Below are 21,869 nucleotides of genomic sequence, written 5' to 3' on the forward strand. Positions count from 1 at the left end.
CGGTAGCTCCCGCAATGAACCCCGACTGAGAAAGTGCAAATGGGGTGGTCCACAAAAACCATCTTCCCCACAACAGTAACCATAGATACCGCCGTTGGCATTTCACGAAGGGATTGCTTCGCGTGAAATCTTGCCCCTGTAGATCCGCTCGGGTTGTGGATATTGTTATCTCGCTGTCAAGAGGAGTTAGGTTGATTAGAGGTGAGAGCAGACCTTTAGCAGAAGTTGCTGTCTTGTCCGGGAGCAAATGTCTTTCCTTACACAAACACACCCTGCCTTTTTTTTTCCTTCCGAGAAGCCAGGCATTTATTCCATTAGGCCTCCATCAACCTGCAATCAGGAAACCATGGTTAGTAAAAGCACATCAGACAAACACTGGTAAATATTCTAAGCACAATCCAGAAAGCGAAAGAAAGAAAGAAAGAAAGAAAGAAAGAAAGAAAGAAAGAAAGAAAGAAAGAAAGAAAGAAAGAAAGAAAGAAAGAAAGAAAGAAAGAAAGAAAGAAAGAAAGAAAGAAAGAAAGGAAAAACACTATTCCCCACACAATCATCTCTGAACTCTGATTCTGATGGATTCTATGAGGATAACCCTATATTTTCTAACACATTATATATGAGCATAGATGGTCCCCTGTAGGCAATTTCAATTACAATGTACCCCGGCATTGGAAGATTAATCTGCTCTTTTGAATGCATGCCACATTTGCTGCTTTCGTTGATATTCTGCAGAGGTTTTATCTAACCAGCTGCAATGGAACACATTAGGTTGCTCTCTCCCTCATAATGCCATTCTTTATATCCCCACCTCCAAAGAAAAAAGGACATCCTGGAGATGTGTTGACACAGTGTTTAGGTCATTGCTGTTTTGTAAAACAAGATGACAGTAAAGTCTATCACTTCACTATAGTTGCAAAAGCGCGGGAGAAAGAAATGCCCTCTTGTAAATGACATCCATTAATCTGCATTTTGGAGCCTATATGACTACATTATAGGCCTGACATATATGAAGAGGTTAACAGATTGAATTTCATTCACCTTGTTTCTCATATTGAGATTGGTGCTATTTATTAGCTGCCTGTGCTAGTTAGTAATTCAGTCAATCTTTTATCAATTACCTCAGCGTTCTCTTATTAAAGCAGATGCTGTGGGGTTACTATTCTGTCTTGCTGCTTCTTTCTTTTATGAGCTGAAGCACAGAACTTAATCAATAACTAAACTGACTTCATGCATAGAGATGTTTCTCTACCAGATGCGAGTTTTGTAGGGTTAAAGATAGAAATGTATTGGTACAGATATTTTGGCCAATATAAATATAATTTATTTGGCTGAGAAAAAATGTAATGCCAATGATTATAAATATATACAATCTTTTGTCTGTATTCTTAGAACAGTAACACTTACAATAAAGCTCCGTCTAACATTTTAAATGCTTAAAATTCATTAAAACACCATAATGTACACTCCAAAAAACGCTGGGTTAAAAATAAACCAAGTTGGGTTGAAAATGGACAAACCCAGCATTTGGGTTAAATGTTTGCCCAATGTGCTGGGCAAACCTATTTTGAGTTCATTTTAACTGAGCAATACAGCAATTTAACTCAACAATAGTTGAGTTAAATAAAACTACCCAGCAGGTTGGGCAAACATTTAACCCAATCGCTGGGTTTGCCCAGTGTCAACCTGCCCATTTTTTCGAGTGTATAGTAGACAAATAATTTACTGTTTGATTCTGAATAATAAGATATGCCTATATATGACTAAATAGTAAAAACAATTTTTACATTGATTAGCTTTTCCCTTACTCATAATTTAATTAAAACAAATTTAATAACACTGTTAAATCTTAGTAAATCTCTAAATGAAAATCTATTTTTCGTACTGTAAATTATGATGTTGTGATGCCAATTTTATTTATTATTTAAAATGGTTAAGTATTATTATATTTATTTGGACAAAATAGTATACAGTTTAATTCTGGAAATTTTTCGGTTATCAGCCATAACATAAAAATACTTATCAGCTTGTTGTATCAGCCAGAATTAGAATATCAGTGCATGTGTATTTTAAAATATTAGTTAATATACTGGAACAGTCATCACGCTTCCCATTTATAGGATTGGATTTTGTATCCCTGTAGTTCTTCTGGACTGTAGTTCTTCCCTGTAGAAACAAAAAAAAGGCAGAAAATCAGGTGTGTTTGTTGGTGCGAAGAGAAGTCCAATGCTGGTGAAGAAAATTTTTTTTTAAAAAAAACATGTAGAAGGTAAGGGAAAACAAAAGATCACAGGGGAATGGGAAGAGAGAATGATGGAAGAATTGTGTGTTGTGTTGGAAAGGAAATGTGCAAATAAGAGATGATGTTTTGGAAAAAAGAGAGTGTGGAGAAAGGGACTTTGAGAAAAAGGCTGCAGGAAGATGAGGAGGCTGAGATTGGATTAACCAGAGCTCGTGTGTGGTTTGTTAGAGTAAAAAAAGAGAGAGAGAATAGGAAAGCTCAGTTTATGTGTGTTCAGAAGCCCACCTCATCCTCTCAGGAACTTGAGAGGCAGTTAGCTGCCTTACGAACACTGTCTTCCTTTCCTTTCGCTCCCCTCACACACAAACACACACATCTACTTTCAGGCTATTTGTAAAGCTTTTAATGTTTCTCTATAATGAGCAAACATTGCATGACAAGCTTAAACAGAGGAAATAATTAAAAGACAAATATATGGTGCAAGGTCTTTAGCTGGGTTTCACACTCTGCATAACAAAACACATTCATCCTAATTTTACCAGCTCTCCACACTCACTGCAATACTCACCAAGGGCTCCCAAGCGCAGCTTTAAAACTCATCTATATAGTCTCAATGTGATTTGTAGTTGGTAAAGCAGCTTGTTAGCCGGAGAGGTTCAGGAGTGCACAGTATGCATAGTTTCCAGGGCACGGAGGAATGAGGCTGTGCATTCACTCTCTCTGTGCCCTGCGCAGGTGCGGCACTGTTCTGCCACCTGCCAGCTACCTACAGCCATGTCAACACCCCACCTGGAGCTGACACAGCCTGCATACTGCATGCACAGAGTAAAAGGAAACCACATAGACACACTTGCACAACTAGAGAGACAAGACACATATACACACAACCTTGACAGAGGAGATATCTGAGAAAAGACTGAATGTGCACAGTGTAGGGCTGGGTGGTAAGACATACATTCTATGTGATAGTACAAATGCGTCAGTCAGTAAATATTATATGGAGTATATATAGGATTTGATTTAAAAAGAAGAAATCTATAGCCTACTCAGCAAAGTGGCTTGCATGTGATTGCTTGTGGATGTCGTTGTTGAGTGTTTTAGTTTTGACACATCTCACATTTTTGCTGGAAATTATAATATTGTAATTATATAATTGGTGGTATGGTTCTGTATTGGTCATCCATGCAGCCTAGTATGGATAAGAGCAGGGAGCACAGGGATAACCCCGTTAACAGAACAGAACCAACATGACTGTATTACAGATATCATTAACATTCTTAATGACAATAAATTAATTTAACAACATAAATCAAGATACGTGACAGTCTGATTCAAAGAGGAATATCAGAAGGCCAAGTCAGGACTGTGGATGAGAGAAAAAGCTGGGGATGAAGGAGGGTAATAAGCTCCTGAACAACACGAAAATGCTGCAGATAATACTGAAGGGTGGCATATACAGAGATGCTGTGATAGGCGTCAAATTCCTATAAGTAGACATGGATCAGCTGAGTCAGCTGATGCAAGCTTGACTGACGTGACCTGCCAGAACTGATGCTACGTGTGATTTTATTCAATATATTTTAATGATATATATCATATTAAATCAACCTATCATTATATCATTTGGAATAATATATGATTATATTGTGTTATATATACCATTACATGACAATCACTCATACCTTGATATAATACTTCAATCATACCACCCACTCCTTGTGTAGCTCAGAGATTTCCTCTTACAGACATGGCAAGGCCACCTTTATTCTAATGCAGAAGTCCCCCAAATGGTGAGAGGCACTAGTACAATATCTATATATGTGTAGGGGTTAGCAGAAAGCAGAAGGGTATGTGAAAGAGAAAGAGCATGTGGGGTTGGGCAGTGTATCTCTGCCTGTCATTGACAATCAGCTCGTGGTCCGAGGCTAGCTGACAGACAAGGACAACACATGCACATACCCAAAGAAGTCTCACTTTGATTATTACTCTGCACATAAAGTGAGTTTCTATATACAGATGTGAGTGATTTTAAAGACACATCCACCAAATACTCACCCATTAAATCTGCTTTGATATGACACAAGAGTCTTGTGTCTGATAGCGAAGGCCTCTCCACGTCACAAGCAGTGCTCGTGTCCATGGTAGATATCACAGCGATGGCCAGGGGCTGGACCATGTCACTGGCGTGCCACTGGGTGTGTATGTGTGTGTGTGCAATGCCAAGCCCAGCAGGCCGTTTGCCCCATACTGCCTGAAGGACGCGAGTCCTGCCGGAGCAGGCAGAGGGCCAAACTCTCTCATATTTCCATCCGGAGCCTGAGGATAGAACTGGTCACTGGAGCCACACAAATTTAAGTGTCATCCCTGAATCAAGATGCTCACCAATTTTCTGCTCGCCTTGGCAGCGAGCTGGGCCGCTACCAGCGGCTAACGGAGCCAGCGGCCCCATGGCAGCATGGACTAGATAGTGGATTTTGCAAAAAGCACACATGCAGTCGATAAATCCAGCTCTATTTGACTTTTTTGCATGATTATGGCTGCGGTTGTTTGTTTGTTTTAATCTTCATCAGCATGCACCGCAGTTGTGTAACTTCATGAAAACATTCATTTTTGCATTGCAGTTCATCAGCACAGCATTGAAGAATTTTTTGTTCCTTTTTTATTTGAAAACTCCGCTGAACCCTCACCAACACATTAGCCGCACTGTCACATTGGGCGCTAATTCGTCTCCACAGAAGATCTGCGAGAGAGGTTAATTTAAGGCCAAGGAGATCCCACGCACTGAGAGAAAATACAGCCATTCATCCAGAGAGAGAGAGAGCGGGGAAACTGCAAAGGAGCGACGGTGGATAGAGAGAACGAGAGAGAAAGAGAGTGGGGTCAGCTGATGAGGTCAACATTGTGAGATTTGGAGAGAGTGGATAGGGAGAGACGCAGGTGTTTCACCAGACCCGTAGCCCAAAGGAAAAACACGTGTCACTGATGCTGCCGTCCCCCACATGCACCCTCGCATTTTCTCCTCCTATCATCCTCCCAGTCCTTTCATCTCCACCTTTTCCTTCCTTTCATTTCTTGCAAGATTTTTATGTGAAATTTATATGAACAACTATTCAATTTCTATAAGATAGAACCAAGAATTTGTACCTTATTTCTCTTATTTCTAGTACTTGATGTGTCAATCTGTATTCATGTATTTTTCATTATTTAAAATGTCTGATAATGGTTTCAAGCAATTAAACCCTCAGACAATCAATCATCTCTCCATCATTCAGGCAATTAAATGAGAAAATTGATTTTTTTTTTTTTCAGCTTAAATGATTTCAATTTGGCACAAAAAAAAAAAAAATTATATATATATTGTATTATATATTATAGTTGTATTATATCTTGTAGGCTAGATCATCTGAAGCTAGAAAATCACTTATTAAATTTTAAATCTGTTTACAGTGTGCTGACCTAAAGTCAAACTGCTTAATATTTATCTTTAAAATACTAATTTTTTAATAACATAAAATTGCTCAAGCAATGATCTGCGAATCCCTGCCATCCCTGCTTTCAGCATTCAGGTGTTTATGTTTCTGTAGTGGCCTGTATTCAACCTCACCTATTACTCTACAGACCTGTCATTATATAGTCACCCTGAATCATCCCAGGAAGCAAATCAAAAGGTCAGAGTAATTCCTCTGAGATATTCATTGGACTCTTAGACGGGAGCAAGGAACCCATCTAGAAGAAACAGACGCTAAGAAAGAACACGAGGCATGGGCCAAATGAACAGCAGCCTTCATTACTGATCAAATGAGGCTCGCTGTAATGATGGGGTAATGTGATCAGGGTGTGGTCCTCTGCTTTCCACTAACGTCCTGGCTCAACCAGGCCCATCACCATCACCCAGGGGAGAGAGCCAGAGAAATTATGGGAGAACCTTCTTAGAAGCATCTATTGATCTTGCGTAACATAAAACCGGACTTCATCTACAGAGGGAAGAAGAAAATGTGTCAAGCAAAAGTTAAATGAAAAATTGCTTTTATACTGAGGCATTTATTATACGAAGTCCCTCAGAGGAAGAATAAGAGGGAGAGAGAGGTACTCAATGAGAGGAGGGAGGGAGGGTGGAGAAGAAAAAATCCATTTGGTAAAGTAGATGCGGATCGATGGTGACAGAGCGGAGCAGTCTTGGCGCATGCCGTCCCACATTACTGCCCTGATTGATCTGCCGGAGTGGCAGTCTGACCTGAGGGCTCTGGAGGAGGTGTCCCACTGAGGAGGGGAGCCCACGCAAAACACAGGGAGAGAAAAATAAAAATCAATACACACAGAGAACTTTACTGACCTGATGTTAAGATACAAGAAATGTATGAAGCTGCGTACCTGAATGGGTTCTGACAGCTCACATCCCCTCCAGCAGTTCAGTGCACAGGAGGGTTGGAGTCTCGGGGCAAGTGCAGCGACCTCTGTGAACATTAAGGAGACTTGTACTCTCCGCACAGAGACTCTGTTGAGTACAAATTTGTTTATTTCTCAAACTGAGAATAATTTTAAGGGATTTTTTTTTTCTAGGGTTACTTACCTCACTCCTGCTGTTTTGTAAAAGAAGATAAAAAATGAAGGAAAAGGTTATTCCTCGGCTACATGTTCATGAGCGGTATGAGTAAACAGAAATTATAGTGCAAGAAAAAACATTTCAACATGAAATCCTCCCTTAGATAGCTTTGAACCCCATGAGTGCGTGTGGCAAGAACATCAAGATCATACATTCACATGTATATGCTGAGGGTGACCTCCATTTTGTGGCAGGTAGTCTGTTTTAACAGAGCCTCTGTAATGTCAATTATCCGCCATGAGGTTGTGTGATACGGGCTGTAGGCGCATGGAAATGATTGTGAGATGCTTCAGAGTCCAGTGTGTTTCCTGTTTGGGGTTAAGTATGGGTTGTTTGACCAAGAATGTTCTGCCGTGGCTGATTCATTGACCATCACGCGAGCAGAAAAGAAAAGCGTGGGAGATTTTTTTGATTGCAGAGGGTGAGGTGACATCTCTGTTTTATTGGTTTTTGTGCTGTGGCTACTGTGGTTAAGGTAATGGTGAAGATATGCTAAGCTAAGATGAGATGCAATTTTCTTCAGTTTTTAAAAACCCCATGAAGCCGCTAGACAAACCTCAATTTTCTGACCGGTGTTAACGTGAACAGAAAACAGGAATAGTTTCTTTGTTGTTCTATAATATTTTATATCATCAACCTTATCCGTCCTTTTTCCATGAAGAGAAAGACATTTCTAATTGCATATATCTGCTAAAATTCATTTAGTCAGTGTTAAGGAGAACATTAATATATAGATGGCCTCAAAGCTAACATTAAATGGACTAAAGCCACAAAACTTTCAGTTGGATTTCATGGGGTATTTAATAATGGTATTTAGTAAAAAAAAAAAAAAAAAAAAAAAATCAGTGATTCTTTCTCATCGGCATATTTCTGCGCATCTACATTTAGTGTGTGTATTTTGTTTTATGTGTGTGTGAGAGAGAAAGAGAGAGAGTCGATAAGTTAATATAATGAAGTAAATATATTAAAAGATAACTTACCTTACATCCTGTAAACTGTGGTTAATCACTTCTGGTGTATCTGATAAACATTTTTAATGGAAAAAACGTTAATTTAATTTAAATGTTTGTTGACATTGTTTAATTGATATGAACAACAGCAGTTTGAGTAGTTTTATTTTTTGAACAAAAAGAATGTAGAGAGTGAAGAGAGAGAAAATAAGACAGAGAGAAAGAGAACAAAAAAGCTATTTCTCCATTGTTACGTATTCCACATTTGATTCCTGTGAGCTTTGAGAAAAGGTCAGTGAAAACAGAAGATGAATTCATTTATAGTCTGTCCTCTCCCTTCTGTCGCCCGCGGACATTGATCTGTCCTCTGTAACCAGAGTAACAGCGAGAGCTTTTTAAACCTTACTGTGAATGATGCACCAAAATTCTGATGCATCATTTGGCTGTGTCATCCTGTTTCTTATTTTTTGAACGATTCAGCATGTGGATCTAAAGCTCTGGACTGGTTCATGCAGATATGTTGTTTCATTAGAGAACAAATACACATCACGTTTAAAGATGAATGTACACTTGTGTTTCATCACTAGAATAATAAAAGTGTTTTGTTACACCCTGCGGTCCTCACTAAAACTAAAACCAAGGTGGCACTTGAGATTAAAAAAAAAAATCACATGAGGCTCTTTTTTAAATTACAGACCCATGCCCCAGATAACACTACACCGAGAGCTGTCAGCAATCCACCTGCCCACCCCATCCCTCTCTCCTCTCCCTCCTCCGCTGACAGTTCATTTTTCTCTAGATCCCGACACCTGGGCGCTTACACGAACGTTTTAAAGATCTGCAGAGGACGCCAAGCCCCTCCCCCCCAGCCCCCCTCCATCCCTTCCAATGCAGAAGTGTCTCCTCCATCATGTAGTGCTGGATGCCTCCTATTACACTCCTCCTCTATTCCATCCATCCAACAGAAAGGTCACGCTCAGAGTCTCCCTCTTTTCCTAAATTGGCTGTTTTCCCCGTTAGTGCCACGGCTCAAGCTGTGATTGCGGCAGCCTCGGTATTGGTCCTCTAAGGTCTTGTTTACGAAGCTGGATTTGTCAGAAAACCCATGATATTAAATCTACAGTAGGAGGCTCGCTGTTTTTCACAACTTGCAGTTTCTATATCCTACACAGATTTGTCTATGGCCTGGAGTGTGAAAAAATACTTCCATTTCGTCAGCAAATAGGCTATTCTATATATCACCCATTCTCTGCATGCACTTATAGCACCCATTTCAATTATACTATATATAAAACCCAAATAAATTCAAATGTTTGTGTCTTTCGAGTCCAAATCAAAGCCACCTGTGTGTTTTAGTGTGCCTGGAGACCGTCAGGAGTGTTTGTTTGGTATGGAGAAAATGGGCATGTTTGAATATTGACCCTGCCCCCCTCCTGTAGGGATCGACAGAGACTCAGTGGCGTCAGGCAGACCTGCCGCAGCTCCAGGGCTGGGCTGAGAAGGGACTGCTGACACAGCCAAAGATGGTAAGGAGACTGCTGCCCACTAACTGCCATTTTTACCCCCATTAATAGCCATATTGCTACTATGAAATTGTGCTATGAGAGGGAGGGTGTGTGCAGGGGTAGAGCGAAACAGGCCTAATGATAAGTTTTAAATAAAACGTATTATTAGTATTATTACTGTAATTGCTATTAGGGGTGTTAGCTGATAACATATTTTGGATGGATGTTGTATTGTCAATATGTATAATGTCTGTGCAACATTTCAGTGTCTTGTGCAAGTAGAAATATTGCATATATGTATAAGGAATCACTTTAGAATGTAAAAAAGATTTAAGTTTGCATTGTATTCGCAAAAAAATCTAATTTCTTCCCTTTATTTCTCATTGAATTTCACCTGAAGATGATTACCAGTGTTGTTTTCTCCTAGATTTAGCTGTCACAGGTCCATATAAATAAGAGCCGACATCTATAGGAGGGAGCACTAGCATCAAAAGACTCTGGTAATAACTGGAGAGCATTACCAGTAAAAACACACATCAGAATAGAAGCCTGACATTTTATCATCTTAGCTAATAAGGCCATTAAAGTGCTGTGTTGAAATGGCAGGTGTCAGGACACACACTGAAATGCATCTATCTGCACTGCTGTGAACACACACATACACACACCTCTGGCTCTGCGTGACTCAGGGACATTGGACTGGTTGAACCTGTATTTTTATCCCCGTCCTGACATCCTCTAAGGCACTTATGTAAGACAGAGTGGCAGAGCCTCTTCCTTCCCGCATTCACACACACACACACACACGCTCGTAGCCTGAGCTGGGCCGAGCAGCGTTCAGAAACAGTCGGCATATCTGCCATTGCTTTTGAAAAAATAAAGGAATGTAATCTGGGGCTACTGTTCAGTTGAATCAAAGGGAAGATGATGTCTGTCCCCCGGCTGACACCAAGGCCTTTGTGATGGCTTAGCATGTCTGCCTGTCTGCTTGCCTTGCCTGTCTGTCTGTCTAACTGTCTCCCTGCCTTCTACAGCTAAAGCACAAACAGATAGAGCCAGCTAGGCTCTGCCTTAGCTAGCATTCAAACCGCAATAGTTTATACTGTACTATTCCAGTTAAAGGTGCTGTAAGCACATTTTATGAATGCCACTCATTAAATGTCCCTATTGCTTGACAGATATCACTGAAACAGATATCCTGAGAAATCACAACTGTCAATAAAGCAATACCATCTGAGATAAAGTACACAATATAGCAAGGTTTTATATTATATATATATATATATATATATATATATATATATATATATATATATACTTAAGTATTATAAAAATACAGTGGTCTATTTCAATATATGTAATATAAAGTTCCAAGACTAATCAGCATTTTGAACAAATCACTTGAGTGAATGATTAAATGACTTACTCATACAGTCCAATGTTTCGTTCCTGAATGATTCAACATTTTTTAATAAATCAGTTAGCTGAATAACTCAGTGAATCACTCATAAAGACAGTCAGTTGTCGCCACCTACTGGTGCAACAATGTAATCTGCAGAAAGAGTCACTAAAAATCCTCACAGTAAAATCTATTTAATGGCCAGTTTTGCCCTTCAACCTAAACTTAACTACTCAGGAACAGTAGTTAAAGGAAAGGGGGACACTACACTGACCCCTGTCAGCTGCTAGGGCGGTTGTCCAGCAATAGTAAGAATGTAAAAGAACAATTACCCTTCTCAATATGACAATGAGGTAGTTCAACTACAGGAAAACAATAAGGCAGCATATAAGTGCTAGTGAAGGGATCACAAAGGAAAGACAGGTATTTAATTGGCCATCGAGACACAACAGGTCCCTGGAATCAGAATGAAAGGTGTCCACTTCTCTGGAATATTCAAAGCTCTTATCCCATGAGGTTTGAGCATTTCTTTTTTTCCCCTGAAAGAACAGTGCACAGCAGGAGCCGCAAACAGACTTAATAAGTCTCCCCTCACACATGCACACAGATGAAAACACACAGAAATAAACATGTACACACACACATCAATCAAGGCCTGCTGTGGCGATGGCTATTTTGTCCCTTTGTGTCGCCTCATCCCTCTTTGCTGCAGAGAAGTGCGGAACAGGATCCATTTACATGCATATCCTGAGAGCTTTGCAGATGAGCCTCCTATGGGCTGCAGGCAGCTTTTTTCTATTTGTCACGTTGGAAAAATGTGAACGTCAACAAAGACTAAAAACAGAGGCACAGCAATTGATCCAAAAAAGGGTGAATGCAAACATCTTTCTTTTTTGTAACCATTTTACTCCTATTGAAACATTATATATACACACAGGTGTATATTATATATATATATATATATATATATATATATATATATATATATATATATATATATATATATATATATATATATATATATATATATATATATATATATATATATATATATACACATACACGCACACTTTTTTTCTTTTATATAGTTGCTATTGGTTAACATCGTTAGGGTTAGGTCATGCAGCATAAGTGATGCCATTGTGAAAGGAAGAGCACGTTATTACATTTGAAGACTTTTTTTTACATTTTGGAATAACATGCCTGATAAATCATTCCTAAGACCCAAAACAGGCATTAAGGAAATAAATAGCATCAATTTTGATATTACATTGACTTTAAAGATCACTTTAAAGAGACCAGAGAAATGCTGCAGCTAATTTTGATGGTTTCTCATTATAAACAACTAAATAACTGGTTTTAGCATCATCTTTACTGTGCCTGTGTGTTTTTAAAAAATACTCCAAGTGCAAACACGAGCGTAGTGTCAGATGGGGAAAAATTGTTAACCTTTCTAAATATGCCCACTTTGATAAAGGAGAGTCAAACTTCAGAGTGCAGATGCAGAGTATTTTTTGAAGAGCTAAAAATAAGTGCAGCTGAATTTCAGCTTAGATCCATTTTTTTCTCGTCCTCATCTCTATTATTTTCCACTCTTGAATCTATCAGCAGGAAACATTAGCACTTTTCCTTCACTCACTCAGTGCAGATCTTGATCCGAATTATGCCACATCCAGTCTGAGAGAAAAAGCAAATGAATATTAAACATGGTTGACTTACAGAATCAGCTTAGAACGAGCTATAATCAGGTCATGCTTGCTGTTTTAAATCTTATTTGTTTGTTTGTTTTTTTTCTTCTTCTATCCTCTTTTTGGTCTGAGACTTTTGTCTACCAATGAATGAAAAAAAAATAATTTAATATTTCTAGAAAACTGACACTAAACACACAGTACATAATGGGAGAATGTTACACTGTATCCTAACCAGACTCGATGTGACCAGATTCTAACAACTTCCAGCACGTGAAAAAATAAGAGGCAACAAAATTTACAGCCAACCAGATTGTATTTTATAAAATTCCTTTTATGATTTTTAGCCTCTGCTCCTCATTGTTTAATATGCATGAGGAGCAGGATTTTTGTCCAGTAATATTTCAGCATGTTCAGGGCTACTCGAAACAATGGCGCAGAAATAAAAACGAAGCGGCAGACAAAATGTAGTGTCACTTTGTCACATCACATTTTAAGTTTTTGCCATGGCTGTCCAGACAGTCGGAGAAGGTCAGTCTAGTGTTAAAAAAGGTGTAAAAGCTAAAGCAAAATCTGTCTTCAACATGCGCCTCTGACTGACGTAGCTGTTGTTTGTTCCCCTGAGAAAATCTCATGGAGTTTTGCTTTTGCAACCATGAAGACTTACCCCCTAATCTGATCTCGCTCACACACGCTCACTCGCACGCATATCTTCAACCTTCGTGACAGTCAGAATATGACACGATTCCAGATGTCACCCAGCCCCCTCAAATAGAGTCGGGTGACAAAATTAAACACACATGCGCTCACACACAAACATGCTTTATGCAAATGGGTGAATACATTTAACTGCGGTGTGGAACAATCTTGAAATAAAAAGTTTGAGGCTGAAAAGCAGCACAGACTGGAGCCTCCTCTGTTCCTTCTTCCCCAGGGCCAGCAAGCTTCTCTTCAAACACCTGCTCTTAAAAGCACACGGCTAAACCAGTGGCAAACGCTGTTCGCCATGACAGTCGTTCCACGCTGAAGGGCTCACATTGTTACCCTGTCAAGTTGAGCCAACCATCAAAACGCACAGCAAAACTCAAAAATATCAGTGATAGAGCGAGGGCAAGGGAGGGTGGAAGAAAGCTAGTGAAAGTCTAGAGATGCATAAACAGTTTTTCAGTAAGTGTGTCATGCATTGTATTATTTAGAGTAAGTCTGTGAGGTTTTGCAGTTAATAGTTGCTGTTGCAGCTACATACACCAGATTATTCCACACCCCTTTATCTGGGATGTCAATAACTCCTCAGATTTTCTTAAAGTAATCAATATATATAGTATATAAAATCATATATATATATATATATATATATATATATATATAAATATATAAATATATATATATACACATTGTGCGATTTGTGAGAAAACCAGAGGGGGGGATGTTTTGAAAAGTTTTTTTTTTTTTTTGTTTTTAAAAACACAGTGGAGCTATATGCTATTTTTGGTATATAAACTGGTAAAAAATCTTCTGATTTAACCTTGAGATTTGAAGTATTAGATAGCTTAGATATTTGCACTACTATTTACAGTACAATGACACTAATAATTCTTCATTTCTGATAGAAATGCAAAAATCAATCGGTAGTTATTAATAGAATAACGAGACACAAACCTTTACATTTTAAGACCTTTTAAGGCCAAAAAATTGGATAACAATTTAAAACCATGTCAACAAATAAATGCATGCACAGTTTTGAGACAGCTTTAATAGCATGTTTGGTCATTTCATGACTTAACTTACAACAGAACAATGACAGTCATTGCTCATAGTTTCTTTTGCGCTTTATTTAATCTATAATAAAGTAATTATGCAGCGCGCGCCGGCGCATTTGCGCATGCAATTCTTGAGTGCGCACCGCGAGCACAGTATAACGGCTGATTGGACAGTAATGTTAATTTTTCGGAGTTTTACCAACATAGCCTGACAACATCTCATCTGACCGCAGTTCACTCTTGTTCAACTGAAGCTCCCTTGTCATCACCTGCACCTTTTCTGCGCTCGTTTGACTTGCGCCTGGCGCTGAGAATGCACGTCTGAAAAGTGTCCCGTTTGTTGTGGTCGTAAAGAGACAGTTCTATATAAACGCAGCGTTTTACTTGGTGATGTTTTAAAAAAAGATTTTTATTTTTGGTATTTTATATGCTCTGTTGGTGGTTTGTGGAGTAGCATCACCTGGGAGGGGTATTTTTTTTATCCCCCCTGGGGATAAAAATAATTCAGCAGAGGCAGGGATACATAGACCAGAAGGAGGGAAATCCCCCCACCCCCTACAAATCGCATCCTATATATATATAATATATATATATATATATACACACACACATTTGGGGGTAACGCATTACAAGTGACTTGAGTTACATAATCAGATTACTTTTTCAATTAACTAGTAAAGTAACACATTACTTTTTCAAGTTACAACAAAGTATCTAAGTTACTTTTCAAATAAGTAATGCAAGTTACTTATTTTTACATTTATTGACTGACAGCTTTCCTGTCCCCATGTTGAGAGAAATAAAGTTCAGAGGTTGTGCACTCTGTGTAAACGTGATGGTTATTGTAGTTCTAGACTAAATGCTAAATGTGAACATGCATTTACTCATCTCACTTGCACGAAAACATTCAGTATTCCTCAAAATGAATAAAAACCGTGATATGCAATCTCAGAATTTTACGCAAACCTGTAATAATTAACTATATTACATATACCCAAATATACTTTATGTATTTATTCTCACTTTATTAACCAATGCCTTTGCTGCCGACCTTCAATGTTCATAATTCAACCATACTAATTAGATTAGATTAGAATAGATTTAAAAATAAGAGTGTTGAACTTACTTCTCCTGTATCATATTCTTTTTTAATCCAGAATGGCAGCACAGCTGAAAGGTTTGTTTGAGCTGCGCCCTCTACTCTGCAGGCATAAATATGCATTTCCTTCAGCCTGAGGCTTATTAATTTCACTTTTGGTGTGAAAGGGCCTTAACATTTGCCAAAAATAGAACTTTTTGTTGTTGTTATTAAAAAACAAACAAGCAAGCCCAGCCCAGGTGAGAAAAAGTAACTCAAAAGTAATTTAACGCATTACTTTTCATAAGAAGTAACTAACGCAATTAGTTACTTTTTAGGGAGTAACGCAATAGTGTAATGTATTACTTTTAATAACTTTCCCCAACACTGATTTTATATACTATATATATTGATTACTTTAAGAAAATCTGTGTGTGTGTGTGTGTGTGTGTATATATATTATATATATTATATATATATATATATATATATATAAATCAGATTTGTAAATGCTAAAATATGGTTTAATATCATCATAAAAATCTGTCAGGAATTAGTGAACTGCATACATTTCAGATGCCACATCCTTCAAACCTTCTTTTGTCTGCAGATAATCAGCAACATGGAGCCTCAGGTGACGAATGGGCCGAACTCCGCCACGGCCAACGGGCCCTCCAGCAACAGCCGCAGCTGCCCCTCGCCCATGCAGACCGGCTCTAATGACGACAGCAAGACCAACCTCATCGTCAACTACCTGCCCCAGAACATGACCCAGGAAGAGTTCCGCAGCCTCTTCGGCAGCATTGGCGAAATTGAGTCCTGCAAGCTGGTTCGAGACAAAATCACAGGTAATAATAAAGACCGAGGGGAAAAATGCATTTCATTCGCATAATGAACTGTGTGTAGTAGAGGCAGAAGAGACACAATGTCTTTAATATAACAAAATCATTTTAGTTATAATAAAAAATCAAAATATTAAAGTCATTTTAGAATATTCAGCATTTTGAAGGCCCATCCAAAACCAACAACCTTGTATCACAAAAAAATAGCATTTTTTTAACTCCACTGTTGAATGTTTAATTGGACAAATTAAATTAATAATGAAGTCTTACATTAAAAACATTGCTTCATTGGGTCTGTTCAACACAGTTGTATCAGGTCAGACCACAATTTCAAGGAAATCCGGGAGTTGTAAACACTGGATGAGAAGGGCTATTCTTTGTTTACAGTGCCCAGAGAGAAAGGAGGAGAGAGAAAGAGGACATAGAGGTGTTTAAGCAGCACTCCCCTGCTAATAAGAGTTCTAATCCCACCGTAGTGACTATGTGGGTGGTAAGCAGATGGATGGCGAGGCTGCTCAGAAATAATGCCAGATAATGGCCTCCATTTTATATCCTACTTAGTGACACTTCGCTCTGGATAATCTCATTAAAACAGGGCCAGGCCTAAAGCCACTGGTTTTTAGACAAAAGGGGAGAGAGAGAGAGACATAGAGAGTGAGAGAGACTCTTGGCTCTTGACCACAGGTTTTGTAGGATTTCATTGCCAGGCAGTCAGATGGTCGGGCAAGAGATTTGTCATTAGAATCATCGTCATGAGAGTTGACACATGCTCGTTTTCAGTCTTTACATGTGGGAAATTCACTAAAGTCTCAGGATATCCTCACGAACACCAAATTGAACGCGTTTTATTAAATTGATGGTTGTGTGAGCGAAAAGATAACGTTAAACAGGATCACTCACTGTCTTACCACTCTGTCCTTGTTCAGGCTCAGGAACACATAGTGCATCATAAATATGGCTCTTCCCTGTACTGCACTCTTTGCTCTGGAATCCCAGGGGTGCAATTTCCCAGTTCAGAATTTTAAGCTAACAAATCGCTTCTTGATCATTGTAAAAGCAGAGTGAGTTAGGAGACTGCAGAGTTCTCTCTGCTGCCGTGATTAGCTGCTGTCTGGGGTTCAAAATAGATTGCGGGGCATCAGAGATTGTATCTGAACCTCGATGTCATAATATTTGACCAGATCAACCTTCCTGAGCTCTCCGCTCGGCTTTCATCTATTGGGTATGGACGTCGACGAGAAGTCACTTCTCAGCTTTCAAAAGAATTTTGACGTACGAGAGAGCCTTTTACACGGCAGTTGAAAAGCTAGAGAGAGACGGCTCCCTCGACAAGGTGAGAAGCTTTGGGCCTTTGCACGTAATAGACAGGCTTCTTCTTTTCCCTTTTTTTCCTTCCCCCGCTCCTGTCAGCTTTGATGAGACGCAATGCAGTGATGTACCGTTTGCCACGGCTACTGTTCTCTTGCCCTGTCAAACCCGGGTGATTGCCGCTTGCCAAAGTGCCACCCCAGATTGTTTATCCGGCCTTCTCTTTCCTTTCCTTGCACTTTCACATACATACATGCTCTCTCATCATCTTCTTTCTGACCTCTAGCTGTACTTGAATACACCGGAGACCTGAGGCCCAATCTTTTATTTAATGTAGTCATGCACGCATGGATGTTTTTTCAACTATGTGCACTTTGGGCCCTACAGCCTTTTAGAAAGCAAAATATCTTAAAACACACTGTACAAACTTGTCTACTAACTATGTCCAACAGTTTATTTACACACATCAACCACCATTCATTCAGTGATGGAAATGGCACTTTTAAACATTTTGGGATTAAAGTGGCCAACTCCTTTGTCTTCTAAGGCTTATTTCATTGTTAACGTGATGTATTCTAAATACACATGATTAAATACTTCACTATTTGTGCATAATTTGACAAAATTACAGATTAATTGGAAAGTAAATAATAATAAATAAAAATAGACTATTCAAAAGGGAAATTTAAAATTAAAATTAAAAAAAATAAAGTTAATAACTTCAATTCATAGTTTAAGATTGAAAGTCTAGGTCTGAGACAAGGGTAAAACAATAAAATCTGTACACAAAAGGGCATTTGAAAAATAGCAAAAATAAATTATTGAAGGCACAGTAAAGTTTCCAAAACAGTGTTTAATATGACCTTTATATAACAAAACAAACAAAAATTATAATGTAAGTCCCTTTAGTTGAAGAAGCAACTTTGTATATGCTAAGAATACACAAATGTACTGACAAACCACACACAAAACAAACACGTCTCTGATTTTTGTTTTATTCATTGCACAAAATTATTCTAAGAATTTGAAAAGAACAGAGGACTAATATTTATCAGCGTTTATGTAAACTGTCAGCAGAAACGGCTTTATCACATCCCTCTCAGTGGGGAAAGCATTTCAGAAGTCATTACCACAAGGATTGTGTCGAGATGCCGAATAAAGCAGATGGCGATGCTGCTAACTTAGCGGAAAGCTTTTGTTTTTAAAGGTTCATATCAAGCTGAAAATCCCCTACTCTAAATGCACACATCCCCAGCACAGTGTTGCTACCTCAGCAACACCCCATTCTGTGCTAATAATGAGGATAAACACATAGCCCATAGGGAGTAATGGTGATTTTCTTGTGAGCCAGGAATCATATTGAATGAAAACTTTTAATGGAATACATTAAGAAAGTGTTAACGCTTCTGGCTATCAGCACAAAGCAAAATGGAAAAGACTGATTGAGCGGCGGTTCGAAAGGGGAAAAGAATTGGATACTTGTCAGGTTTTCTGACACGGTGGATTCTTTTTCTGCGTGAAAATGAACACAATTGTGTTTATAATGATATGGCAGAAAAAGGACACACTCAGGCAAGGACATGAATTGATTGCGTCTGTGATTTTCCATCTGATGAGGAGAGGGGGGGAATGAGCGACTGCAGATAATCTTCTGTTCATATTCTTCAAGCAGTAAATAATTACCGCACGATTAAAAATGGCTTCTGAGAAACAGCGCCAACCCCCCCTCGCACAACCCCCCTGCGGTTTAGGCCTCTCCCTGTGTAGCAGAAAAGCAACCGGCACATGCTATCGCTCCCAGCCTACTTTATCGCCTGCCATTTTGCTTCATTATTTTCCCTTTCTTGTCCAATCCGCAGATGCCATTGTTGGTATTTAATGGCTTGGCACAGGCGGCGGTGCTGCTATCAGTTCGCTCTGTGTTTAACACTTATGTAGCTTACATCAAAGCTGCTTTGTGCGACTGCTTGTTCAGGTACACAACCCACTCGCACGCCGAGCACCCAACCATCTGTCACGCTGCTGACCCGAACGCGGTGTCCGCTGTCTGCTGCCAAGCTTAGCGCGTGCTAACCTTAGCGCCAAGCTGAGCCGACATCAATACGGAGCCGTATATGACTTCTGTCTCTACACTGACCAGAGTGTATTCTGCTCCGCCCGCCAGCAAATTAAGAACGGCATGTGATTTAAAACCAGAAAGACATCTCAGCATTCCTTCGCAGATGTGCTGGAACTCAGACCATCATACTGATGAAAAACTGCAGGGAAAAGCAGATGTAGTGGCATGAAAAATTCATTGTGCTTGATGTTTGCAAAAGCACGTTGAGGTTTGAAACACCTCAGTAAGTGTTAGACTGCTGAGAATGTGTGAAAAACCACCATGTCAAATATGCGCCGTGTTTATCTGATGCTGTAGAAATAAAACATGAACTGTTTTCCATGTTTTGTCATTTCCTGTTAAAAACAGCATTAGGCCGAATTAAACAAGCAAACACATGCAACACGGCATCTAAATGGCGAAATCGTACAGGTGAAATTGGTAGCTGGAAAAAGTCTGATAGAATAGCAGGAATTAGCTATCGTAGTGATTGCAGGGAACACTAACTTCCCAACATAATTCAGTGCTGTGATGTGTTCCGCACTCAGTCTGGAGTAAACAAAGTAAATGATAGGTTGTTATTCAGGGTAAAACATTCAGACCTCATTTACATTGTTTGACACTGAACTTTCTCTCACCATCCCAAAGCCACTGACAAACATGAGCACAGGAATAAACCAATCACCTGTTTTGTTTTCTTTTTCAAAGAAGGCTATTCACCCTCTATTGGTTATATAAAAATGTGCATGGGGGAAATTGACTTTATTTTCTCTCTTTTATCTTTTTTTTTTCCTGCTGACATTCTTTAGGCAATCATGTACTTGAGTAGGAGCCGTGGCCTTGCGGTTAGCAGTTGTGCGCCAACAATAAGTTGTGCAAAATTTAGAATTGAAGAATTGGCCCCCTTTTAGTACGAATGTGAATTGGCCACATCCCACAGGAAGTTCATTTAGAATTGTAATGGCAGGAAAAGGAATTTATTGAATTGCAATTCTGCAATGCATTCTGGGGAGTGTTCTTCCACCCTGGACCACAAAATGTTTGGAGCTTTGCTTAAATTCAGTGAGTCATCTTTTATCTATATGATCCAGAACCAAGCTTAAACAGCAACAAATTCTCTGAAATCCAGACAACATTTCCATTAATGCTCTAACTCATATTGCAAACTTTATTGTTCTTTTTTCCCTAGTAATTTTACTAGCCCACGAGGTGCTGCTGAGGTTAGTTACAAACATTACCTTGCGGTTAGCTTGGCATTAGCCACTGGCTCCATGCAGCTCCAGCAGTTCCAAGAGAGCGTGGGATCTCAGCATTCCCTGGGGTGGCTGCCAGTGTTGTCATCTAATATGCGGGGTCTGACGTCGCTTCGTTGGGGTGTCCCAGATTTACAGGGGCTTCTTTCGTTTCCACATGCACACTCCTCCCAGACAGCCCACACACTGCAGGCTACACGCCAACACGCTGCAGGCTCCGGCACAGCAGAGTGGGGGAACGGGGGCGGGAGATTCCTGTGTCTTCCAGCTGTCGCCAGCCTGGCACAGCAAAAATACAGACGCACAGCTTCAGATGGATTTACAGTGTAGGGTTTACTAGGGAGTGAGTCGATAAAGACATTGTGTAAATGATAAAATTGGTTTCCTGAATGACACTACCAATGTGCCGGCCCACACGGAATCTGTGCCTTCAGAACTCTGTAGAAAGTTCACTCCTCCAGAAAAGTTCATCAGTCTATGCCCCATTATCTTCAATTTTATATAATTCACTTAACATCTCACAATGTGATTTGAAGTATCACATACAACTTTCTCACAATTGAGACTATTTCTCAAAATCAGGACTTTATATCTCACAATTACAAATAAGATTCAGTAAGTGTTTTTTGGCAAATAAATGAATACTTTTATTCAGCAAGGATGCATTAAACTCAAAAGTGACTTTTATATTGTTACAGAAAATTTATATTTCAAATAAATGCTGTTTTTTTTAATTTTCTATTCATCAAAGAATCCTGGGGGAAAATGTAGAACAATTTCCACAAAAATATTAATCAGCAAAACTATTTTCGACACGAATAACAATAAATGTTTCTGAGAAACAAATCAGCATATTAGAATGATTTCTGAAGATTCTTGTGACACTGAAGACTGGAGTAATGATGCTGAAAATTCAGCTTTTATATCACAGGAATAAATTACATTTTAAAATATATTAAAATAGAAAAAAAATATTTTCAAGTATGATAATTTCATACACAGTGGATAAAAAATGCCCTATTTTTTGTTAAAATGGAAAAAATGAAACACTGCCTTTGTGGTTCCATGGATACATTTTCAAGAATTTGGTTATCCTTTTTAGAGCATGTTAAATCTCTGCAGCTGAATGCAGTCTCCACTGACTGATAG

The 21,869-nt window shown here is 39.0% G+C and overlaps 1 protein-coding gene across 1 annotated transcript in view; it reads left to right on the forward strand.

The window, feature by feature from the left end:
* elavl4 (ELAV like neuron-specific RNA binding protein 4) overlaps nt 1-21,869 on the forward strand; it is a 79,404-nt gene that overhangs the window by 21,541 nt on the left and 35,994 nt on the right. Inside the window, exons 3-4 of the mRNA XM_067393575.1 lie at nt 9,229-9,315; nt 15,830-16,067. Of these exons, the coding sequence (XP_067249676.1) occupies nt 9,229-9,315; nt 15,830-16,067 (325 nt within the window). The remainder of the gene's footprint in view (nt 1-9,228; nt 9,316-15,829; nt 16,068-21,869) is intronic.

The sequence above is a fragment of the Chanodichthys erythropterus genome, chromosome 9 (assembly GCF_024489055.1).
Source record: "Chanodichthys erythropterus isolate Z2021 chromosome 9, ASM2448905v1, whole genome shotgun sequence".
Classification (NCBI taxonomy): domain Eukaryota; kingdom Metazoa; phylum Chordata; class Actinopteri; order Cypriniformes; family Xenocyprididae; genus Chanodichthys; species Chanodichthys erythropterus.